Consider the following 23,373-nt stretch of genomic DNA (forward strand, 5'->3'; position numbering starts at 1 on the left):
CTAAGAAAGATGTAGTCACACAAGTGTGATTGAGACCTCAAGGGGCCCTACAAAGTGCTCAATATGAGAGTGAACTCTCAAATAGCTCTGTCCTCCGAAACTTTTGTCTCAAGAGTCTTATTTAACATAACTCCTTACTAAGGCATTTGATGTCACAAGCATTATTTTATGTTATTTTTTTATATGTTCTGTGTTTAATTTAATTACAAAATCAAAAGATGCGCCCATGCATAGTGTATCTTAAATTAAGTGAGGTTCTTTATCAATTAGATCACCATCTTTGCTTTTCTATATATCTTTTCCTCTAACTTGCACAGCATGTCACTTATCTTTAAACGGTAAGCTAATAAATTTTATTACCTAAACTTCCTCAAACCTTGAGGCTTTTGTAGTTTTGTCGACTCTTCAAAACAAACATTTAATATTTTATGTGCTTCATTTCATTTAATGGCTTGATTATTAAAGAGTAGATTGATATGATCGATCGAATATCCTTACTTTTAATTCAGCCTTTTTCCTTATGGCAATGTTTTTCGTAGTCTCTCTTCCATATTCGAAGCCTTCTCTATTTATAGGAATATTCAAAATATATTTTTGTTTTTGTGTTTGTAGGAATGTTAAGCTCCTACATACTATTTTTAGAAGAGAAAATTAAGGGAATTCAACCCATTGGGTAGAGTGGGGGAGGTGGTGTTCAAAAGAAAACAAATAAAGTAGATAGTCTATAGATATCTTAAATTTTATAAGAATGTGTTTGGGTATATAATTGAATGACAAGAACGATCTTTTCAAATCATTATCTTTGATTTTATTATGATTATATCAAGAAATCAGATCTTACTTATTGACATGAAATCTATTATTTAATGTTCTTTTTAGATAATTGCATATGTAATGAAGGTTATATATATCCATATGTGTATATATATACTATAGCCAAAATAATTTTAATAGTTTAATAATAAAGAAAAATATACTTTTTAGAAAACCTTCATTTAATTCTCTAAATCACGCTCAAGTATATCACACTTCAACCAAGTTATGATATAGTTTTTTAGTTACAGAGCTTCAATGAGCTGAAGTTGAGTTGCTAATATATTAATATTTTGTAAAGATGTAAAGAGTAAGCTGTAACCAGTAGCGAAATACAAAATTGTGCTCAATAAAAGAGCAAGATAAAGAGCTAGGCTAATAGTAATAATATGATTATAGAATTACAAGAAATTCTTCCCCTAGCACCATCCTAATCACTTTGAGCATTAGGTTATTCATAGCCAAGAAAAACTGCATTGTCACTGCTCTATAATGTGGTCAAGAAAAGTTATTTAGCAATGAGGGCTTAGCAAGCGAATTGGCATATCCATGTCCACCACAAAATTCACTTTGCTTGATGAAAAAATTTGAATGCCTAGAACTAGCTTCCTCATCATTTTGGACGAGCCGAAGCAACAAATCGCAACATTCAAATGAAGGAGATTAAAAGCTATCACCGCATAATGTAATGTTCCCACTTTGAAATATAGTTTAATATAAAATAATAATAATAAAATTAAAATACAAAAGAATAAAAATAAAACTATATTCAAATATAATTAAATATTAATACACTTATTTAGTACTATTAATCATTCATTTATTTCTATCAGCAATGTAATATGAATTGAATCAATTAAACTATATTTGTCACACCTAATCAATGAATATAACCTAAATGTAGCAATTAAATTATTATTAATTAATAGATGTTTATTAATTTAATATCTAATTTGAATATATTAAATAAATGTAATAATTATTATTAAATTAATTTTATAATTAATTCATGAATGTTTATTTGATATTATTATGGAAGATGTAAATATAAAGATGATCTTACATATATAGAATGGAAAAATTTGTATCAGAGAAGATCTTGCAGATATGAATTCAGATATATATCAAGAGTATTAATGGTGTGAAGGGGAATATATGATACATTGCTACAGAGCAGAAATTTGGAGGAAAACGTGGTCACATTTATGATCAAATTTTGAGGACAGATATTACCATTAGCACAAATAAGAGGAAGTTATCAGGCTAAATTCTATCTTTCGAATTATTCTTAGAATTTTAAGTTAAATATTATAATGAAACGACTGTGGACTTTAAGAGAGAATTATTGTTGACTAGATTATGAAAAAGCCCGGAAGGGGACATTACACATAAGGAATGAAGTGATGCCAGTTTGCTACCTCAATCAAAGAGACTTTGATTCCAAAAGAGTCACCTATTTCCTCTTCAAGTGATAATTACATTTTATTATTCCTACACACAAATTATGATAGATCTAATATAAAACATGACCCATTATGATTTATCTATTCACATTTCACTAGGGAGCCTAGTGTTGATGATTTATCATCCTCTAAGAAAGAATTCAAGAATGATCCATAAAAATGGGGCAATTTATGAGGTAGACCCATTATTCACATTTCATAATTCATTTTTTAAATGAATGCATAGACTTTCTGATTGATGACTTGTCATCCTCTAAGAAAGAATTCAAGAATAATCCATCAAAAATTATGCATTTCATAATTCATTTTTAAAATGCATGCATCGATTTTTATTTCAAAATCTAGGATTAGTGGTGGTTGTTGGGCCCCCAAAACTACAGCCAAGTAAACTTTTCGAAGTAGGTAGTCTCTCCTACTCTTTGGAATCAACTAGGCCCAAAAGGGTATTCCTAGAGGTATCCTTAATACAGTTAATAAATCATTTAGAATATAACACATGATTGTAGTAACGATAACTACCTAACGTATGCTTCACCCTTACAATTTTCACTTTCACTAGGACAAAGACTGTCTATATAAAATCTCTTAATTGATATAATACCTTGCACATTCACTTATAGATATCAACGGTATTTAATCCTTATAGATAATTTTATGGAACATTTCATACCCATTGGCAGGGTAAAAAGATACATACCATGATGCTTTGATGACTATGTTTTTTTGTGTGGCTTTAGATTATTCCATGGTTTATGATAATTAATCATGAACAACATGCATGGATCCTAATCTACTCATACTTTTAAGTAGTAGAATAGAGAGATTGTTTAAATGAAGAATATTTGATCCTTCACCAATATAAACTAGTTCCTACTGCATTGGGCAATAGAGTCTACGAAAAACAAATAGGAAGGAGGTACATCTAGCAAACATCAAGAGAGCTAGCTTTCATTTACATTAAAAATCAAATATTGCATCATACATAATGGGCATACTTAGTAATCCATCACAGTGATAGAATAACCTATATGTGCCGAAGGAATGACCATTATAATAGCATTGTAACGTATTAGATGTTATCACATATACATCAAACCCTCATTAAATTCATATTGCCAAATAAAGTCAGGAAATATATAACCATTGTTAAAATATCATACATTCATATGTGATAACTATAATATCATTCCTACATTTTAACAGATTTATTCCAACACTTAAAGGCTAGACATCCAATGTTTTATACCACAACTAGCTTGAGGCACTTTCAGACCAAAAACGTGCACTCAACAACCAACCCTTTGAATCATGAACGAACTGGCATCTATAGTTTTTTAGTTATGGTTTCTGTTAAGAGTTGGTAAAGAAGGCTCTATACCATGTAACATTGGCTAAAGATTATAGCCACCCAAGATCTAGGCACTTCATGAAGAAGAAGAAGAATAGTTGAAGGCAAATTGATTTGATTCTTCTTAAGAAGATGCTTCAACTCATCAATCTATTTTAAATAACATTAGCATTCATCATGCCCTGTTTTCTTGTATTATGCACATTTAGGCTTCTCCTTAGATGATTCCCCTTGACAGCAAGATTTGGTTTGTTCTTTTTCTTCTTTTGCTTCTTATCAAGATTCCCTGTCTTTGCCACCAATGCTTGGGTGTTTAGAAGACTTGATTAAACCCATGTGGATTAACTTTTCCACTTGGATTAGGAGATTTGCAAAATCATCAAACTTAGTATCAACTAAGGTTGCTCCCATGAAAGCCAGACAGCTATGAAAGCCAGAAACAAATACTGAATACTCAAGACCAAGTTTGATCGATGTATTTAGAAGAAGAATCTTCTTGAGGTTTCATTGCAGGGAAGAGAAGAACTTCCTGAAAATGGCATGCAATTATTAGCTCTTATATCAAACAATTGTGTATCTCAAGAAATAAGCAACCAACCAAACAAAACTGACCTTAATATTCTGGGAGTCTGTCAAAATCATAGCAAGACGATCTATCCCCATTCCCCATCCACCTGTTGGTGGCAACCCATACTCTAATGCAGTACAAAATGTTTCATCTAAGGCCATTGCTTCATCATCACCAGATTGCCTGTCCTGAAATATATGATAACATACAAAATGAAATTTTCTAGAAAACATTTAGATAATATATTCATCTGCAGCAACCAAACATACAGCCTCAGACCAGTTTCTGACAGGCTAAATCCCTCAATTTTAAAATTTTTAGTAGTCAAACCGTAACCTAGCCGATGGTCATATCTATATTTAACTTGCAAAATATGATCTCAATGCTCAAGCAATAAATACTTTGTCCATCACATCGAAGAACCAATAAAAATATTACCAAACACTAGAAAACATGGGCTCTCTCCGTAGCACAAAAATATTAATGTCGAGTTTGAATTAACACATAACTGCCAATTTCCAAAGCTAATCATTAAGGTTATAGAAGAAAAATAAAAGTCCAAACGGACACAGCGATTCTCATTCTTAAATTTTTTATTTCCAAAAATCATAGAAACTAGAAAATTGTGCACCTATGTTTCACAATAAAAGTAGTATTATAACTAGAAAACTGTGTGCCATGAATATATAGTAATATCACTAATTCTCCAGGAAAAAGAATAGTCTAATGTTCCTAGAATTAAGTTAGCCAGATCTGAGTCAGCAATAGACAAATCTTCAGGCGAATCCATGTCAGCTTTCTGGATAGTTGCATCTCACATCTTGTCCCTTCGATATAATGTTCTTTTGAGGAGGAAATGGATTGAAAGTTCTTATATCCATGTATTAAACCCTAGTTATTCAAAACGAAATAAATATTTGTTTACTACATTATTAATCCCAAAAGTTACTTTTCTAGTTTTCTTTTCTCTTTCAAGTATTTATATGTTAATTCTCATTATACATGTGAGAAATCCAAATCTACGGTTGGAAGAGAAAACAAAAGGATCAGTTAAAAAACTAGTTTTGCCAAAGTAATTATATTGCACTGAACCATTTTTCTGTATCTTGATTAGACAAAAACACATTACTATCTTAAGAATATACAGAGCTGAAATGTTCATTAAACTACTAACTCGAGGATTTTTTGTATTTCTTACATTCTCTAAGAATCTATAAGAAAGTCGGAAATATGACCTAGAACATATTGGGTTGAAATAAAAGGAGAAAAGTTCCTTTCCCATAAGCAAAGGTTCAAAGATCAATGAAAATTTGTGATAAAATCGAATAGATGACTCCTACAAATGTAATTGTGAAAATTTCAAAGGAATATAATTTTGAAAATTCAAAGAATGTAGTGGGCATAACATCACATTTCCCTGATGCTTATGGAAGAAAGAACACAACATGAGAGGGTAAATAATCCTTTAGAAAAAAAGGTTCACTAGAAATACTAAAAAATCATTTACAATATATCAGGCATATGTGTAATGATCAATATGTACCTTTTCACAAGAATCGGATGTTAAAAAAACTGCAAGTATCACATCACTCCAGGTGCCTTTAAATACTTCAGAGAAACATGCTTTAAATGATAGATAAAGGTGATTGTTGTCTTATTGAAACGTATATATCTTCCTTCAAAAACAATTTTCAATCTAGAATGACAAATACATTCTCGTCGTAAATGTAAGACAAATACTATTAGATAATATACAGTGCAAGGAAGAAGCAGAATTGGTAACTTATATTAAGCATGTAATCACAAGATTGTCTAGCAAAATAAAAATGCAGCCAAAGATCACACAATAGATAATATCTGTAATTCACCATATACACGGTACAGATAATTCAAAAATCAATTGTTCTCAAGGTTAAGCCCAAAATTAAGGCAATGGATACAGAAGCAAGCTGTTTAAAATCTGTGTACCTTGAGCTGATCTGCAAAGCGCTCACGCTGGACAATAGGGTCGTTAAGTTCAGTATATGCGTTGCACAACTGCAAAATACAAAATATAACATTTCATATAGCAAAAAGAAAAAAGCAAGCTTCAAACCCAAGCATATGCAACAAGCCTTGATCTTTGAAGCAACAATATTTAACCGGTCTTTAGCTCTGTAGAATTCCATCATTAGATACACCTGTTAGGGTTAGACAAAATGCAACAGTATGAACTTTATTCATTCTTGTGTACTTTAAGAATCAATCTTTTCCTCACCCCATCAATAGAAACTGAACAATTCCATCTGAAATCTAAAATTTTTAAACCAAAATTGAAAATAAGCAGCTGGCTGAAATACCTCATGCTTATTCACGAAGAGTTCAAATCGCTCCGTCAATTCTGGTTGATCTCTGTGCCACTTTGCGAGAGGGCTCATTATCCGGGGATGGTTTATGATGAAGGAAGGATTCACACACATTTCCTCCAAGAAATGCCCGACAAGCTGCCAGACAATTTATGTTCCAAATGGATCAAATTTTCCAGTGCATACATCAATATAGCAAATCTTAACGTTCCACAGGTTCCTATAGCTAATGCAACATTAAAGAATAATACACTTATTGCATGCACTTAAAGTAATTGCATATCCAAGAAACAAACTTATCTGAGACAAACAAGAATGAACTCATCAACAAAATCCACAAAACTGCCTAGATCGTCTTAAGAAGCATGCAATAAGAACAGCATTCATGAGAAGTATTAATAGCTGTGAAAATCTAAAAGGACAATAGGCATTTTCAGTTTCCATATCCGATTGAAATGTCCCAAATGCCTGAAATGGCACTCTTGACATTAATAATGAGCTTTATTGTCCTTGTTCAGAATAGTTTAGTAACCGTTGCTGATCTCAAGCAAATAAATATGTGCATCCCATTTATTGCAGTTAGTATATCATTTTATTGAGATTCTTAAAAACGCAGCTTCAGTTTTAGAACTTTATAAGAAATAAATTACTAATGCTAACATCAAAAGAATTAAAGCATATATTGAGAAAACTTCATCTGATCAAATACAAATAATTTGCATTAAACAAATTTCTCAAATCCATTTCATACATCACTGCAAGGCTTTTCAATCATTCAATAACAGCATCTACAATGTTTTACATCCACAAGCAAGATCAGATGCTTACAAACTATTTTCCATTTGAATCCTGTATTTGATAGCCTGAACTAAAGTTGCTAATGATAGTACTCTAAGAAGAGTATTTATCCAGTATTTCCCTACTCTTCTTAACATATCATTGTTGTGAATACCCTAGAATTATACACACTAACTCTGGAAACATCCTGTGATTTTCCATCCTGCTCTGCCTTCAATAAGGTTGAATTCCATTCCATTGTCTTTTATTTCATGAAATAGTCATCATGAATAGATCTTCACCAGCTTTAGGATATCATATAATACCAACCTGCAATCTATACATACTATGTTACTACGTACACTGCCTTGGGGTCCTGAACCCATATTGAACTTGTCCAAGTACTGGTCCTGCAACCGGAGAAGCCCGAGTTTGCCCAAGGTCCTACCCAAGCACCCCAGGTTTGCATGCTTGAATGTTACGCTAGGAGAACTTGGGTCAATCCTGGACAAGAGCAAAGGGAGCCTACAGACCACCTAAACATATAATAAAAAAGCAAAAAATCATTTTTATAAACAAAAATGTGCCAAATACCTAATTTCACCCTTAAGTGATAAAATTGTGAAAATAGCTGCCCCCCAAGCCCACTTGTGTTGCCCCAAAGCCTCCACAAGGGGCACTGCCCCCAAAACCCAATGAGGGGGTGCTGCTTCTCAAACCCATTGGTGTCTCCACTACCTGATCCCCACTAGTTATTGATGATCATCACACGGTTATACTAAGAGTGGGGGTGAGGGTGGGGTGAATCAGTACAACAACCACCTTTTACTTTTTCAACCTAATAAGCATAGCAATTGCATAAACAACATGAGGTGCAGCAATTACACAACAATTAGAACATGTGAATTTACATGGAAACTCTTGCAGGACAATACCACGGCACAATAGTGCTTTTATATAAATTCTTCTTACAACTCTGATTGTATTTCCGTCACAAATCTGTTTGTAGCATCTTCCATTTCTTTCACAAATCTGCTCTTAGATCATCTTTAAACTGCACATAAACAAACTTCTTTGAATCTCTATGTACTTTTATGCCTTAAATCCTTAACAAATTTGCTTCAGAACTCTTCTCAAATCTGCCTTGAAATCTCTCATTTATTCTCTCCACTGTGCTTCATTTCTTTATATACTCTTCTTACGATTCTCTCTTAATCTGCTGGTGTATTTGATATACTTGTTTTTATTTTCACACACTTACTTTTCTCTTGAAATCTGCTTCTTTTATTCGTCACATATTTCTTATTCCTTCATCTAAAATCTGCTTGATGGATATATTACTTTTATTACCTAGACTGTTGTAGATCTGATTTTATTTGAACTGATATATTATTGTATTTCCACACATTTTCTTATTCACTTCTTTCTCTTTTTATAACTTCTTGCCTGTATGAAGGATGGCATCTCTTGACAACGTGACACAAACTTCATCAAATATTAAAACCTTTGAAAACAAATAACACCTCTTCACCAGTAACCACTGCCGTTGGAATATTAATTGTTTTACACAAATCACTGCCTTTATTAAACTGTAAATGCTTTCTTTTTATCCAACTGTAATGGCTGCCTTTTAGACTTTTCATTAATCTTTAAATTCTCTCACATATCCTTTCACAGAGTCATTGTCTTTTCAGAATGAATCGCTCCACTTCAATTAGACCCTTTAAACCATATTAATTGCTGCCTTTTTAAAACAATTTAACTTGGGTGATTATTTGTCTTTTATAAGTTCAAATCTGAATCGTACCTTTTCTTCATTTTGACTAAGACAAATTTGAATGAGACAAAATTCGTCTTATACAACTTTTTCTTTTTTATAAATTTTGTCTTATATAACTTGATATATATATATTTGAACATAGTTTCTTTTAGTATATGTGCAATATCATTGCTGTTCATATTGATTAATCATGATCATAATATTAACTTCTCCCTTGATAATTGCTATCCATTAGTTATGTGCACAAATTACCTGAATCTGAAACTGCAATGGTGTGAATCCATTCACAAGCAACCATGCCAAATTTCTCTCTATTTATTGCACCCACCTCTTATGGAATGAATCAATCACTTCAATCAACCAAACCTAAGTTACCATAACGGCCCCAACACAATTATCCAAATCCTCAACAAGAATCATCGTGACTTCAATGACAATGTTTTTCCTTAATCAATGTCCATATACTTTGACATCAATGACAACTTTGAATCATCTATACCTTTGACATCAATGACAACATTTCCAACAATCTCCCCCTTTTTCATTGATGGCAACATAATTCTCTCTCTTTTCTCTAACTCTCCCCTTTTGACATCGATGGCAAAAGGGATGTTCATTAAACATCTATCCACAAATGGATCAATAGAAACATCCAATTATATTCTCTAATACTCACATCTAATATGAAAGGAATATTCTTCTCTCCCTGTCAAAGGTTATCTAATGCTCCCCCTTGCCCTAATTCTCTCTCTTTTCTCTAACTCTCCCCCCTTGGTTTCTATGTTGTTTGGGTAACATGGTCCGTCCATGGCTGTCCAAGAGAATTTGGATCATCCCCTTGAATTTAACAAGTTAGGAAAATGTTTAGCTATCCCATTACTCTTTTATGCATTGTCAATTCTTCCTTCTCCATCAATGGCTGCTAAATGAAGATAATCACTTTTTGATTTTTTTTGTGAGTCTTCTCACCTTCTCAAGTTTTATGATTGCCACAACTGAATTATTGTTTTTCTGCTCTTGTCATCCCTTGCATGAGAACTTCTTGACATCAATAGCATCATCTCTCTATCCTCCCAAATCTTCAATCTCATGGAGACACTTGTAAATGCCAACTTCCTGTGCATGAGTTAAAGGTATGCAATCTTTCATCATCTAGGATCTTGAACATATCCAATCTATTGCAAAAGTGGATTGTTTTCTTCAAGTTTTGTGATTACTTCATCTTTTGAGTTATCTTATCCATGGGGCTGAAAGATAATGCCATACTTAGCTTTCCTATAAATTATACTTCTTGTTATGAACTAGGAGATATCTCTTGTGCATGTAGTGCAGTTCACACAGTCATAAATCTGTCCTTCTCATTATCTTGTTCTTGTTTCCTTCTCCAAACTTTATTTCCTTTTGTTTGGTCATGGTATCCTCCATCTTGTGAGTGGAAGAAAATATGAGAATATTGATATGAAAAATGAAGATGATGATGATGAAGAGAGTTTTGAGGAATAACAACTCTATCGTGCTATAGATGAGATTGAGAAACTTAGAAAGAAGAATTCAATGTATAAGCTGTTGTTTCAAGAAGAGTGTGAATCAAAACCCAAAATACTAGAAGAATCCAAAAAGGTGATCATTGATTCTAAAGATCAAATAATAATTGGTATTTTCCTTTTTCCTTATTTCCTTTACTTCTTGCCACGTGTGCACCCCAAGATCAACCTTCAAGCGATTAATCAATTTCCGAAGGAACCAGCTCTGATACCAACGGAACAAAAGATAATATCCTTGAAAGAGATGACTTTATGAGCAAATAAAAAAAGTAGATAATTGTATTATACTGATTCACAACAAAAAATGCCCTGTTAGCATACCAGAACCACATACCAATACCTAACCTTATACTAGAACCAGCAGCCTAATTTGAGTCTGAAGTCCAAGCAATACTTCAAATAGTACAGAATGAGCATATGCCTGGTTTTGTTAAGAATTGCATAGTCATTGACTCATTACATTTGCTTGATTACCCACTATTTATATGGTATGAAAGATAATCACCAGGTTCTTAGAATTCTGCCTAAAATCAGCATTGCAGACCCTCAAACATTAATTCTTTTGTCAGATTATTCACATATTTATATAGAACAAAGGATGTTTATCAGTTGATTAGTCTTTTGCATAAAACCTGCATTCAAGTTCCTGTTGTCATTTTATGACACCCTTGGTCCATCAGTAGGAACCGATCAGAGATACGATCCATGGACCAGCACTGCCCTAGTTGATCAAGGAGAAAGCAGAAGAATCATGAAGTGTGAAGTTTTGCCTTGTCCGGAGGAAGTTCCTCCCTTGGCCTTTTCTTCCTTCCCTGAAATCCCAAAACCCCGAGGTTCTTTCCCTTTGCCTTCTCCTGTTCTCCTTCCCCTGAAACCCCAAGGTTCTGAAGTTCCTTCTCTTTGCCTTCTCTCTCTTTTCTTCTATAGAACTCCGGAACCCCAAGGTTCCAAAGTTCCCTCTTCGTTTTCTTCTTTCTCCGGAACTCTGGAACCCCGAGGTTCCGAAGTTCCTTCCCTTTGCTGCCTCTCCTTTCTTTTCCCAGAACTCCGGAAACCCGAGTTTCTGAAGTTCCTCCCTTTCTTTCCCCTTCTCTTCAGTTCCATGGAACTCCATAACCCTGAGGTTCCAAAGTTCCTTTCTTTTCTTCTTCGCTTCCCCGGAACTCCGGAACCCCAAGGTTCCAAAATTCCTTTGCGCAATTCCACCTTTTCCTTTCTTTCCTTCTCAATTCCCCAGAACTCCGAGGTTCCGAAGTTCCTTTCCCTTGCCTTCTCTGGAACTTCAGAACCCCGAGGTTCCAAGGTTCCCTCCTAGCCTTTCTTCCTTCCTTTCTCTGAAACCCCGAAGTTCTCTTCCTTGCTTCCCGAAGTTCCTTCCTTGGCCTTTTTCTAGTTTCCTCGGAACTTCGGAACATCGAGGTTCTGAAGTTCTTTCCTTGTCTTCCCCACTTCGGAAACCCGAGTTTCCAAAGTCCCCGGACTTCTTTCCGGTTGGCAACACTTCCGAATGGCGTGATCAACACTCAAAGCTTTAAATGCTCCAACAATTTTGGTGACTTATGCACCTTCTTTTGTGGAGCCACAGGGGTGCATTTAATGTTTTTGGTAAGATTTCCATCAAGGGAGGCACGGGGCCATGCTTGTTGTGGTAACTTATGTCATGTCTACATACTCTGACTTTGGAAGGTCAATCAATCCACCTTCACAGGATTGCCTTGTGTGGGTATGGCTAGGTTGCTTGCATGTACAAAAGTCAAGTGCATGCACTTCCCTGCACTCCCAGACTGACATGTAGGGATCATGATCACTCTTGTAACCATTTTTCTATATAAGGTTGTGTTGACATGTATTTTGTACACTATCAAACACAGAATAAAATACCCAAGGGTACCTTATCCTCTCTTGAGTAAAGCCTCTGAATGCTGAAGATATCGCGAGAAAGGATTAATCAAGGTGACTTCAAGGTTCTTCGTTGTAGGATCTCTACGTGTGGATAAGCACCAGTGGTCGTTGTAAATGATGTTTCTTCAAGGGGCCTTACGTTTTCGAGCTGCAGGAACAGAATTTTCCTAAAACTAACAAGTTCTCAAAAAAGATCAAAAGATAGGGTTTGCAAGAGATGAATTCTAATCTAATCCTAAGAATGACTCAATGTAGGCTAGACTTGGTAAGATTCTACCAATTTTAGTATTGCCAAGGAATTACAACTCTACTGGAATTGATGCGATCTTCTAAGATGACTAGTGATTTTTCAAATCATCAAGAATTATAGACACTACCATGAAGGTACATATCAATAGTTCAATAATGATTGAAGGTTCAAGCAATCCAGATATCTCCAATTGACCACACAAGGCATCCTTACAATCAGTAAGAAGCTAGTGGTTTGGAACGTGAATCTCACCAAAGATCAAGCCCAACACTTAGTCCTTCAAACTTAAATACTACTTCGACTGAGAATGATTCAAGAAAGTAAACAACCATGAAAGTAGCCACAAGAATTGCAATAAAACACCATAACTTCAATATTTTATTGATCTCAAAGCCAAAATAGACAACAATTGCTTGAAATTCTTTCTTCAATGCTCAATCTTGCTACAAAATAACTTTCTTCTCTCCAAAAGCTCTAATCTTCTATTTTCTAGCTATGACAAAAATGAAAATGAGTGAGGGTATATATAGCATCCTCAATTACAATGAACGGCCTAGATAAAAAGAAGATCAATGGCTGAGATTCTGACACCTAAACCCTAATTAGGGTTTGTTACAAAAAGTTCCCTTTTTAGTTGAACATTATTAAATGCATAGCCAAATATTTAATTGGCACAAAAATTGAGTGAACATAGACCAATGATAATTAAGATGCCACATCATCCTATAACAACCTCTCTTCTAGAACCTTGTTCCCTTTCCAATGCTCTTTCTTAGCATATGCAACGAATCTGGACACAATTACTTCAATCTCAGCAATAGGAATCTTAGGAAGATTCTTCATTCGCTCTTCCAAGTGAATGACCTAGTCAAAGGCAGTGAGAAGAGCCGCTTCCCATCCAAGTTCGAGTTCTTTGATCTTCTCAATCAGGAGCATAGTAGTGAACATTAGATCTCGTTGTTCATTTGTGATGACATTCTCATCTTTGCAAAAGATGACCTTGACTCTTTCTTCCAACTCTTGAAGGTCTACATCTGTCTCGACTTCGATCCTCCTGCCAAGAATGGTACACAACACTTCAAACACCTTATCCTGAATTGGATGGATGACGCCCTCAACTTGATTGCATTTGGTGTTGATGTCCTCGAAAAGAACTTCCTTCATTTGGAGTAGAGTTGACCACTGGAGTAAATTATGAGCTCCTCCATCCATTATCTTTTCTTGTGCTAGGATCTTCCTTGTTGTTTGCCTGATCACTTGCAAAACAGGAATGATAACATCTCTAGTGTGAGCGAAAGCGGCTACCGTTATCATCAGGTTGTGGACGATCTCAAGGACCTGGATAGCTCGGTGGATTGTCTGCATCATTCTTGTCGTAAATTCAACGGCAACCGTGTGGGATTTGTCAATCCAAGAGCCCATAAGCTGAACCAAGCTCTTGACTCTCTCTGCCTCGCCAACTGATTCAAGGGGAAGTGCTTGCACAGGAGACACTGCTGGATCCTGACGTCCCAAGGGCTGATTGAGATGACTAAAGCAGCCTCTTCAAGCACTGACCTCTCTCTCAAGCTTTCTATTCTTTTCCATTTCTTCCTTAAGCTTGTCTTTAAGTGCTTCAAATGAATCAGTTGCCTCATCCAGTGCCTGTTTAGCAGTAAGTGGACCAAGTTCAAATGTCTCTACATCATATTCTTCAGCAAGGATTTCACCTTCATACTTGTCCACTACTGGTGTAGCTATCTGCAACTTCCTGGACCCTGTCTCATCTCTGATCATCTTGGACATCTTGGTGGCCTTCTTCTTCTCCGTTACTTCTTGAGAATTCCCTATAAGGCTCTCTAAGTCAATTACATCATCCTCATCCTCAATCACAATCACCTTCGTCAGTCTCTCCTTCAACCAATCTGGAATGGCGGATCTCATCTCTCTAACTTGTATTTCTTTAGGCAATGGTTCGTCTTCTCGGAGAGGAGATGTCACTTCATCATCATTCTTCTCTTCATGTAGCTCATCGACTTGGGGATGATTGACTTGATGAATGCTGAGGTGCCTTCCCCTTTTCAGGTTTATCATTCTGTACCATCGACTCCATAGACTCATCAACCTCAGGCACCGTCTTCTCTTGTCCTTCAACTTGACTTGTCCTTTTTTCATGTCGAGAAGATGTGCCTGATGAGCGATCTCGATTGGCCTCTTGCTTCTTCTTGGAGGGTTCCCTTTTTTCAGGTCTTTCTTTCCTCTTCACGCCTCTATGATGAGAATTGCCTTCACTTGCGCTTGCTCCTCCTCCTTCTGGTCTTTCCTCCAAAGTAAAAGTCATTGGTACATTCTGTTCTCTTAACTTTTGATGTTGTACATCCACCCATCTGCGAGTACATGACAAAACTAGGGCCATCAAAGCTCTCAAGTCTGAAATCTCAGGCTCGTTCCAATCTATCTTCACTGCTTTGTCTTCTCTATCATAGGATGACTGGAGATGTCTGCCACTGTCCTGAGCTTGATCGGCCACTCTGTAAACTTTGCATTTCCTGATGAAATCTAAAGGTAATCAGGAATGCATCTTTCTTTTCACTTCTAAATCACTTGAGAGATTCATCCAAAAGTCCTCTACCTAAAATTCGTGCTTGTACTTCCTACCAGCTGTCTCTTCCATATACCCATAAGGATCAAAATTCTCCCTCAAGGCAAAGAACGTGAATGAATATAAGGCCAACTCCCTCTCTGCATCATCCAAGGCTAGAGCATTAGGACATACCTCAACTGAATTCCCCAATATGATGGGCACGGGAATTCCACTTCCATGCCTGTGTCTGAATGCCTTCGCATAAGCTGCCAACTGCCTAGTCACCTCAAGTAGCAGTATCCTGTCTATCGGATACCTCGGCAACATATAAGGAGGTGAAGGACACCCATGAACTCTGATATAAGTAAACTTTTGAAACTGGATGAACCAAGCACCATACCTCTTTACAAGTTCTTGTGCATCCGGAGATAGTCGATTGTGAATCCCACCTTGCAATATCCTAGTGATGTTCATCGTGAAGGTATCATTGACTAACTTGTAGTCACTTCCAGGTGGATGATGCAAATGAACATAAGAGTCACAAACTCTCACCTCTCCGGGTCCTCTTCCGATCACTCCTCTGTGAGGTAGTCCTGCATATTCGAAACTCCTGATCAAGGCATACATGACATATGAGCTCATGTGGAACGACTTGGTAGGCTTTAGTCTTCTTAACTGCACGTCCAGGCAATGGCTAATAATTCTAGCCCAATGAATCGTTCCCTTCCCTTGAACTATCATTTGGATAAAGTAGAACATCCACTTCTCAAAGTAGAAGGCTTGAGGGGCCCCTGTAACTCGATTGAGCAAAGTTATCAAATCTCTGTATTCCTCCTGGAAGTCGATCCTATGTGGTGTGTTGGGAATCTTGCTCAGGCAAGGACGACTTTTGAGTAACCAATTCTTATTGATGATGCCCAAGCAAGTGTCTAGATCATCTTCATACATTGACCTGGCTCCTTCTAGGCTTTTGTAAATCATATCTTTATGCTCTGGAAGATGGAGAGCTTCACTTATAGCCTCCTCTGAAAGGTAAGCCAAAGTGTTCCCTTCCTTGGATACGATTGATCTTGATTGTGAGTCATAATAGCGGGCACACTCGATCATCAGCTCATGACACTGGACCGCTGGAGGGAAACCGGCCTCCTTGATGATGCCACTTTCAATTATTCTCTTTGCGACAAGTGATGGCTTTCCAATGTAAGGGACCTCTCGAAACTTCTTGACACAAAAGTTTCCCAAGCTGGTATCTCCAATATTGCTCCACTTGGACACGATCTTGGTCTCCAATTCCTCGTTCCTCTGATCTTCCTTCATGAGAGCTGGACGACTAGTGGATGCTCCTGCCTTTGGAGTCGCCATCTTGACACCTACACAACATTTCATAATGAGTAGTATATTTTGCAACGTAGAAATATAGAGTAGAAAAGAAGATTTAAGATTTTAATTAGGAAACCTCATGATAAATCTTGAGTTATCATTTCCTAATTAACCACATCGGACTTAGAATTTTCAAAACAAAGCGCCAAATTCAAATCTTCAATAATGATGTCAAGGTGATTTCGCCATACCTCCTCTTGAGAATTAACTCTAAGAAATGATGCAAAAATAGGAGAATTTGCTAGGCAAAATGTGGACCAAAACTCCCTTTAGCAAAATGCGCCTCCTTTAGTCTTCACAAGCATCAACTCCACCACCTCTAGTCTTCAATACTTAAGATAAATTCGCTCCAAATAGACCAGCTTTCGCACCTTCCTCCTGATCTCCAAATTCGCACTTGAAGTAATGAGTGAATGATTGATTAAACTCGATCAAAACACCCCTATTATATAGGGCGCTCACCACTTTGTCTCCCATAGGCCGACTTGGCAAAATAGGCCTAAAAAATAAAATAAAGTTGCAAAAAGAAGAGGCCGACTTGATAAAATAAATTAAAAAAATACCTTAAGCGCTCCATTTTTAATTTTAATCTCACAAAAATTAATTTTAAATGCCTTTATAATAAAAATTCGATTTTCTAAGGCTCAAAATTAATTTATTAAATGCCACCATGTTCTTTATTAAATGCCAATTTAATTAATTCTTTCAAATATTTCGAAGTTGGTAATTTTGGCATCTAAAGCGATTTGGAAGATGTTAATGCCCAATTATGGTAAAAAAAATACTGAATGCCACTAACTTCGCCCTGGTCCCTTGGAGAGGGACAGGAGCGAACTTTTAATTTAGGCCTTGCATTCCTTATTTTCCACGTTCAAAACTTCATCTAGGCTTTAAAAATGGCATTTTAATTGGAGTCTCGAGTTTAATTCATTTGATCTCTAGGAGGAAAGTGTATTAGGACATTTTCGCCCTGGTCCCTTGGAGAGGGACAGGAGCGAACTTTCACTTTTGTCCTCAATCCTTCATCTTTTAATTGCCAACTCTCAAGATGGAGTAAGTAATGATCTCTTTCCTCCGTTCTATGCATGTTTAACTTGTTTTTGCAAGGCAAAATAGGTGCTCCAAAGATTTTCGCCCTGGTCCTCCAGTGAAGGACAGGAGCGACTTTTGCATTTTAGCCTAGGATTACCAAGTTTTGGAGGCAAATCCTTGTTCACCATGTTTTAGAAGACATCTCTCATCTTGCACAACCTTGCCTAAATGTAGTCTTGGAGGGAAGTTGTTGATTTTGTAAAAATCACCCTGGTCCTCCAATGAGGGACAGGAGCGCTTTTGAGTCCTTGTGCAACCTCTTGATCGCTTCAATCTTCAAATTACCCTCAAGGCGTAGAACATCACACTTCACTCCCTCTTGAGTCTTGGAAACAAAAATATCATCTTGAAATATAAGGTAAATGGGCATACTTGGAAATTTCGCCCTGGTCCTTCAGTGAGGGATAGGAGCGCTTTTCCATATTGTCATCAAAATTTGCAAATCTTGTATCTCAATTCCACCTCAAGGCACTTTAAACATCCTTTCAAACTTGCGCGTTGGCTTAGGTTTGTCCAAACTTGGAGAGAAAGGCTAGCTATTAGGTTTTTCGCCCTAGTCCCTTGGAGAGGGACAGGAGCGACTTTTCACTTTTAAGCGTATCCGTCCCTTGTTAGCCTTCCAAATTATCTTCAACGGGCTAAACATGCCTTCTTCCATTCATTTTAATCACAAAACTCGCCTTGTCTTTGCAAGAAAATTGCACTTTTAGAAAATCGCTTTGGATCCTTGGAGAGGGACAGGAGCGCCTTTTGTCTTCTAGATATATTTCCTTGTTCTTTAGACTCCCAATCGCATCTAAGGTATAGAACATCATTTCTCCCTCCCATCCAAGTCAAGCCTTGCCTCAAAATCTCAAACAAAGAGGAGAATCTTGAAAAAACGCCATGGTCCTTCAGTGAGGGACAGGAGCGCCTATTGTCACTTGGGTTGATTTCCTCCTTTGTGGACCACTCAAATTATATTCAATGGACAAAACATGCCCTCCTTGATCTCTTCAAATCATAAAATTACTTTGATCCTGCAGGAATAGTGTAAATTTGAAATTCAAGCTCCGGACCTTCAGTGAGGGACAGGAGCGAACTTCTCTTTAACCTTCAAACCCCATCATTTTCATGCCTTCAAACCTTCAAAAGCATCATAACTACGTCCATTCATCTCTCCTGGAGACCCTGCACAAAACAAAATAGAAAAGTAAGTGACAAATATGCATAGAATAACATTTTCGCCCTGGTCCCTGAGCAAGGGACAGGAGCGATTTCACCCTTTCTGGCTAAAATATTCAAAATTTAAGTCTCCAATCATTTCACAAGGCAGAGTTAGGTCATTTTCAAGGCCAGGAACCAATTAGCAAGCCCTCGCAAAATAAGAAATTGCACTTAGAATGAAATTCGCCCTGGGCCTCCAGTGAAGGACAGGGGCGATTTCTCCGTTTCAGGCGTCATCTTGCCTCCAAAATCTAATCAAAATTTACCTAGGCAAGGACACACAATTTCACCTCCAAAATGCTAACACTTAGACAAAATTTTGGATCTTACCCCAAAAAACCCTGATTAGACCTAACCTGAGACCTATCGAACTCTCCTGGCAGGCTTACCTTATTTCAACAATCTCAATCCTCGGGAGGACGCTAAATAACTTTCAAAATTTGACTGGACTCAACTTGAATAATGTCCAAAAGAAACCCCTAAGGTTTAGCTCTATCCCAGACAGACCACTCACTCAAAAACCTAAAAGCAGAGAGAAGAACAGGCAAAACAAAAGCGAAAAGAGGGGGTCCCCATTTTAATGGGGCGATGTGTGAAATGGTCACAACAAGTTGTTAAGCCTCATTGTAAAGGGTTCTCTCCCTGCTAGCTTGAGCTATTCTATGCTCTTTCACTTCTCTTAAAGACTTGTAATTATCTTGCATTACCTTCATCATAGGTGTATGTTTTGTGGCTCTTTTCTCACATTTATGCTATGTTTACTTGTTTCTGAGTGTGACCTATGGGAAATCTTCTCCCCTTAGACATTCAGCAAATTCTAACCTCCATACATGCGTTGGGGTCACTCATGCAACTGAAGTTTGTGCATCTCCTGGGTATTTCAATTGATTCTTTGTGTCATCTCTGGGTGGGGAGAGAAACATCTCTTATCTTGATGCATCACCTCCTTTCATTTCAAGCATTTCTCTCTTCCCTTTTCCTCCTAATTTGTTAGGATAGCTCTAGGAGTTGATAGCTCAGCAAGGGTGCGAGCTTTTGTGATAACAGTTCCTATAAGACCTAAGAAACTCTCCATACCATATACTGTTCCTCCAGTGTGTACCAGAATTTGACCTTGTAAGTAAGCCACTACAATATCAGATATGAGGAGCTTCTTGTCAATGTGAATGCTTCAATTCAATCTTATATATTATTATGAGACCAACATTAATAATTTAAATGTATTTTTCAGAATGTGCCCGATGTTCTCCAAGACATCCAAAAGAACAGAGCAAACTAAATTTTGCTTCCAACCATGCCTAAAACTTCCTAAAGCGTAGCTTGTCATAAGTATTGATACAAAAAAGTTTGCAGAAACCTTATTTTTTGAATGAGTATTTAAATATCTTTATTCAAATCTGACAAGCTACTATGCAATTCAGTGCCTACTGAATAAGCAAAAGGTTGCATTAAAAGTTAAAACCCATCTTTAGGATTTTAAGTGTGTCAGAAAAACAACCACTTGAAAGGAAAATTATGTTCTGATATATAGTTAACAAACACCACATAAACCATTTACTTAACGTTATAGTTCTACTGTTCTTATTTTACAGAAAGAAAATGCTAAGAAGATTCCAAACTATTTAATGCCCTGGTATAGAAGCAGAAGCTATATAATACACAACCACAAGCTCCTCATCACCATAAAATAGAAGTTGCAAACAAGATAGGAAAAACATGACACGGAAATAGCAACAGAATCTGAATAAAAACCATGCAACATTCAGAAGTTTACATTCAATACATCAACTAACCTTGTCAAGCAAACGACTCGTTGTTAGTGGAGGGGGGCATTTCACATCAAACTTTTCACAAGCAGCTATCAGATACTTATTTGCCTCCTCGGACGACAGGTCTTTAGGAATGTTGAGACCAGCAACCTCTTCTAACCCCTTGATCATATCTATCCTCCTGAAGTTAAAAAGAAGATATAAACTGTACGGCCTTGCTTTTAAAGATATCACATCAACTCAGGTAAATAGTCTAAACGATAAAAACAATATTTCCCACATAACAAGCCATTCAATAATATCACAACCAGAAACTCGCCTGAAAGGAGGAGTGAAATCAATTTCAATGGGATCCTTATCCACACCATTAGCATGATATTTGATTTTATAGCCACCAGTTAACTCCTTGACCATTCCTGACACATGGAAAGCAAGAAACAATTTATCTGGAGATATTGAAGATTTGATAGTGTATGAAAGTAGAAACTGACTAGTCCCTATTCATCATGTTCACTTCATTTTGTGTGAAAAAAATAATATCAAAAAACCAAAATATCTATGGTTACAAAGTTTGATAATAAACATTGTTGTCCTAACCAGACAGCATTTGCTCTGTGAGTTCCATCAAGTCATTATAGTCAGCATAAGCCATGTAAAATTCACAGGTGGTAAACTCAGGGTTATGAGTCAAATCTATGCCCTCGTTCCGAAATTGCTTTCCAATTTCATATACTCGATCAAGGCCACCCACAATAAGTTGTTTTAGGTAAAGCTCTGGAGCAATACGCATGTATAACCTCATATTAAGTTCATTATGGTGAGTAACAAACGGCCTTGCAGCAGCTCCACCAGCTATCATATTCATCATTGGTGTCTCCACCTGTACATCAAATTTGCTTAAGGCAGCAAAATAAAGCAATATAATACACAACGGTACTGAAATATATTAGAAATTCATAACTAGTACAAGCAAAATAGGTAAGATCACTACCTCCAGAAACTTAAGCCTGCCAAGAAACTGCCGTACAAAAGATATTATCTTTGATCTTGTTATGAATATATTTCTAACCTCTGAATTAACCATCAAATCTAGATAGCGTTGCCGATATCTTGTTTCCTGTCACTCAAAATTTCAAGATATCCAAGCCACAAGTCACTCACCACACCACTGCAATTTTAAAGAACAGTGAGACTTTTGTAGTTCTCTTTATGTGGATCAATCAAAACATAGAACAATATTAATTTGTTTTCAGGGAATACCAATAAGACTCCATAACAAAATAATAACAAATCAGAATGTGTGACATTCTGACAAGCTACTAAGTTACTAACTCATAAGAAACAATCTATAGCAGAGTGTTTATAATACATATGCTTAAAAAAAGAATTGGCCAATGCCAGTTATTCAAGCACATTCAAATAAAAAGACCTAAGATACCTGATCCTTCAGGACATATTTTTCAGGGTTTCTGGTCTGACCAGAAGCCAATATGCCAATAAATTTATTTCCCTCACTTTCCTGCATGTTGATTAAAAACATTAGATATGGAGCAGGAAAGCTTCTTGATTTGTATGTAATGATATTTTTGGAGTAATCATTAAACCTTTTCCTGAGCACGATCATCCTTAACCCTCACCTGAGCTCTTTGTCTTGGCATCATGTGTAAACAAGGTGACAGAACAATGAAAGACGTTGGAAATATACTAAGCTCACCCATTTTACTTTTTCCTGTAGCACAACATCAACAATCCAGTTTACCAAGATTATCATCAATAGAATCATACTAAAACACTTTGAATGATATTATATCAGCAACCAAGAAAATTGGGAAAATAAATACTAAATACTACTGTAAAATATCAATACTTCCCAAAACTTTGGGACTCATACTGTGTATAACACAGGAAATTAATGAACATATGCAGATGCTGGTGACCAAAATGAATAAGCCTTAGAATTAACAAAGTTGTTATGATCAAAGAAGTGAGTAAAATGGAGAAGAAAACTCCATAGTCACAGCAACCAATATTCACACATATTCCACACATAAATATTAAGGCATTGTACACAAACAAACACATAGGCAGGTAAATCTCATCTCTATTAACAAATAAAACAGGTGAGTCAGCCATCCTTGCTACTTCATATCACGAATTTACCTTGCCACTTCCTCAAAGAGGTTCTTCAGATCCCCATTCAAATTAAGCCTGCAGCCCAACCAATTGCCTCACTCCCATACCTCATTCAGCATCTATTACTCTCTCCCATGTTTCCTTTGCAATGTCATTGTTCAAATTATAACATTTCTTTGTATGTTCCTCAAGTGTGTCAGAAGCAAAAATATTATGCTTCAAGGAGCACACACATCCTGGGGGCAGCCATATGGGAATTGCATGTCCACCCAGGCAACACTCACAAGAGAGACCATCCTCAAGACAGCCCTGCAGAGCAGGAGAAATACTGCTCGGGGCAGGAGTGTCTGAGGATGCCTTAGCTTAACATTCACAGAGACAACAAGATCTCCCAATGCCCCTAAAAAAACTTCCCAATCATAAAAAAATCAGGAAATTTT

The 23,373-nt window shown here is 36.5% G+C and overlaps 1 protein-coding gene across 2 annotated transcripts in view; it reads right to left on the minus strand.

The window, feature by feature from the left end:
* Positions 1-3,360: 3,360 nt before the first annotated feature.
* Positions 3,361-23,373, minus strand: part of LOC131055867 (lysine--tRNA ligase) — a 42,166-nt gene continuing 22,153 nt past the window's right edge. For both annotated transcript variants that reach the window (XM_057990184.2, XM_057990183.2), the window contains 10 exons: positions 22,438-22,529; positions 22,239-22,319; positions 21,792-21,917; positions 21,398-21,680; positions 21,120-21,216; positions 20,825-20,981; positions 6,532-6,675; positions 6,161-6,229; positions 4,237-4,380; positions 3,361-4,153 (listed from right to left, as the gene is read on the minus strand). In XM_057990184.2, the coding sequence (XP_057846167.1) occupies positions 4,079-4,153; positions 4,237-4,380; positions 6,161-6,229; positions 6,532-6,675; positions 20,825-20,981; positions 21,120-21,216; positions 21,398-21,680; positions 21,792-21,917; positions 22,239-22,319; positions 22,438-22,529 (1,268 nt within the window). In that variant the 3' untranslated portion in view covers positions 3,361-4,078. The remainder of the gene's footprint in view (positions 4,154-4,236; positions 4,381-6,160; positions 6,230-6,531; positions 6,676-20,824; positions 20,982-21,119; positions 21,217-21,397; positions 21,681-21,791; positions 21,918-22,238; positions 22,320-22,437; positions 22,530-23,373) is intronic.

Source organism: Cryptomeria japonica, chromosome 11, assembly GCF_030272615.1.
Source record: "Cryptomeria japonica chromosome 11, Sugi_1.0, whole genome shotgun sequence".
NCBI lineage: Eukaryota > Viridiplantae > Streptophyta > Pinopsida > Cupressales > Cupressaceae > Cryptomeria > Cryptomeria japonica.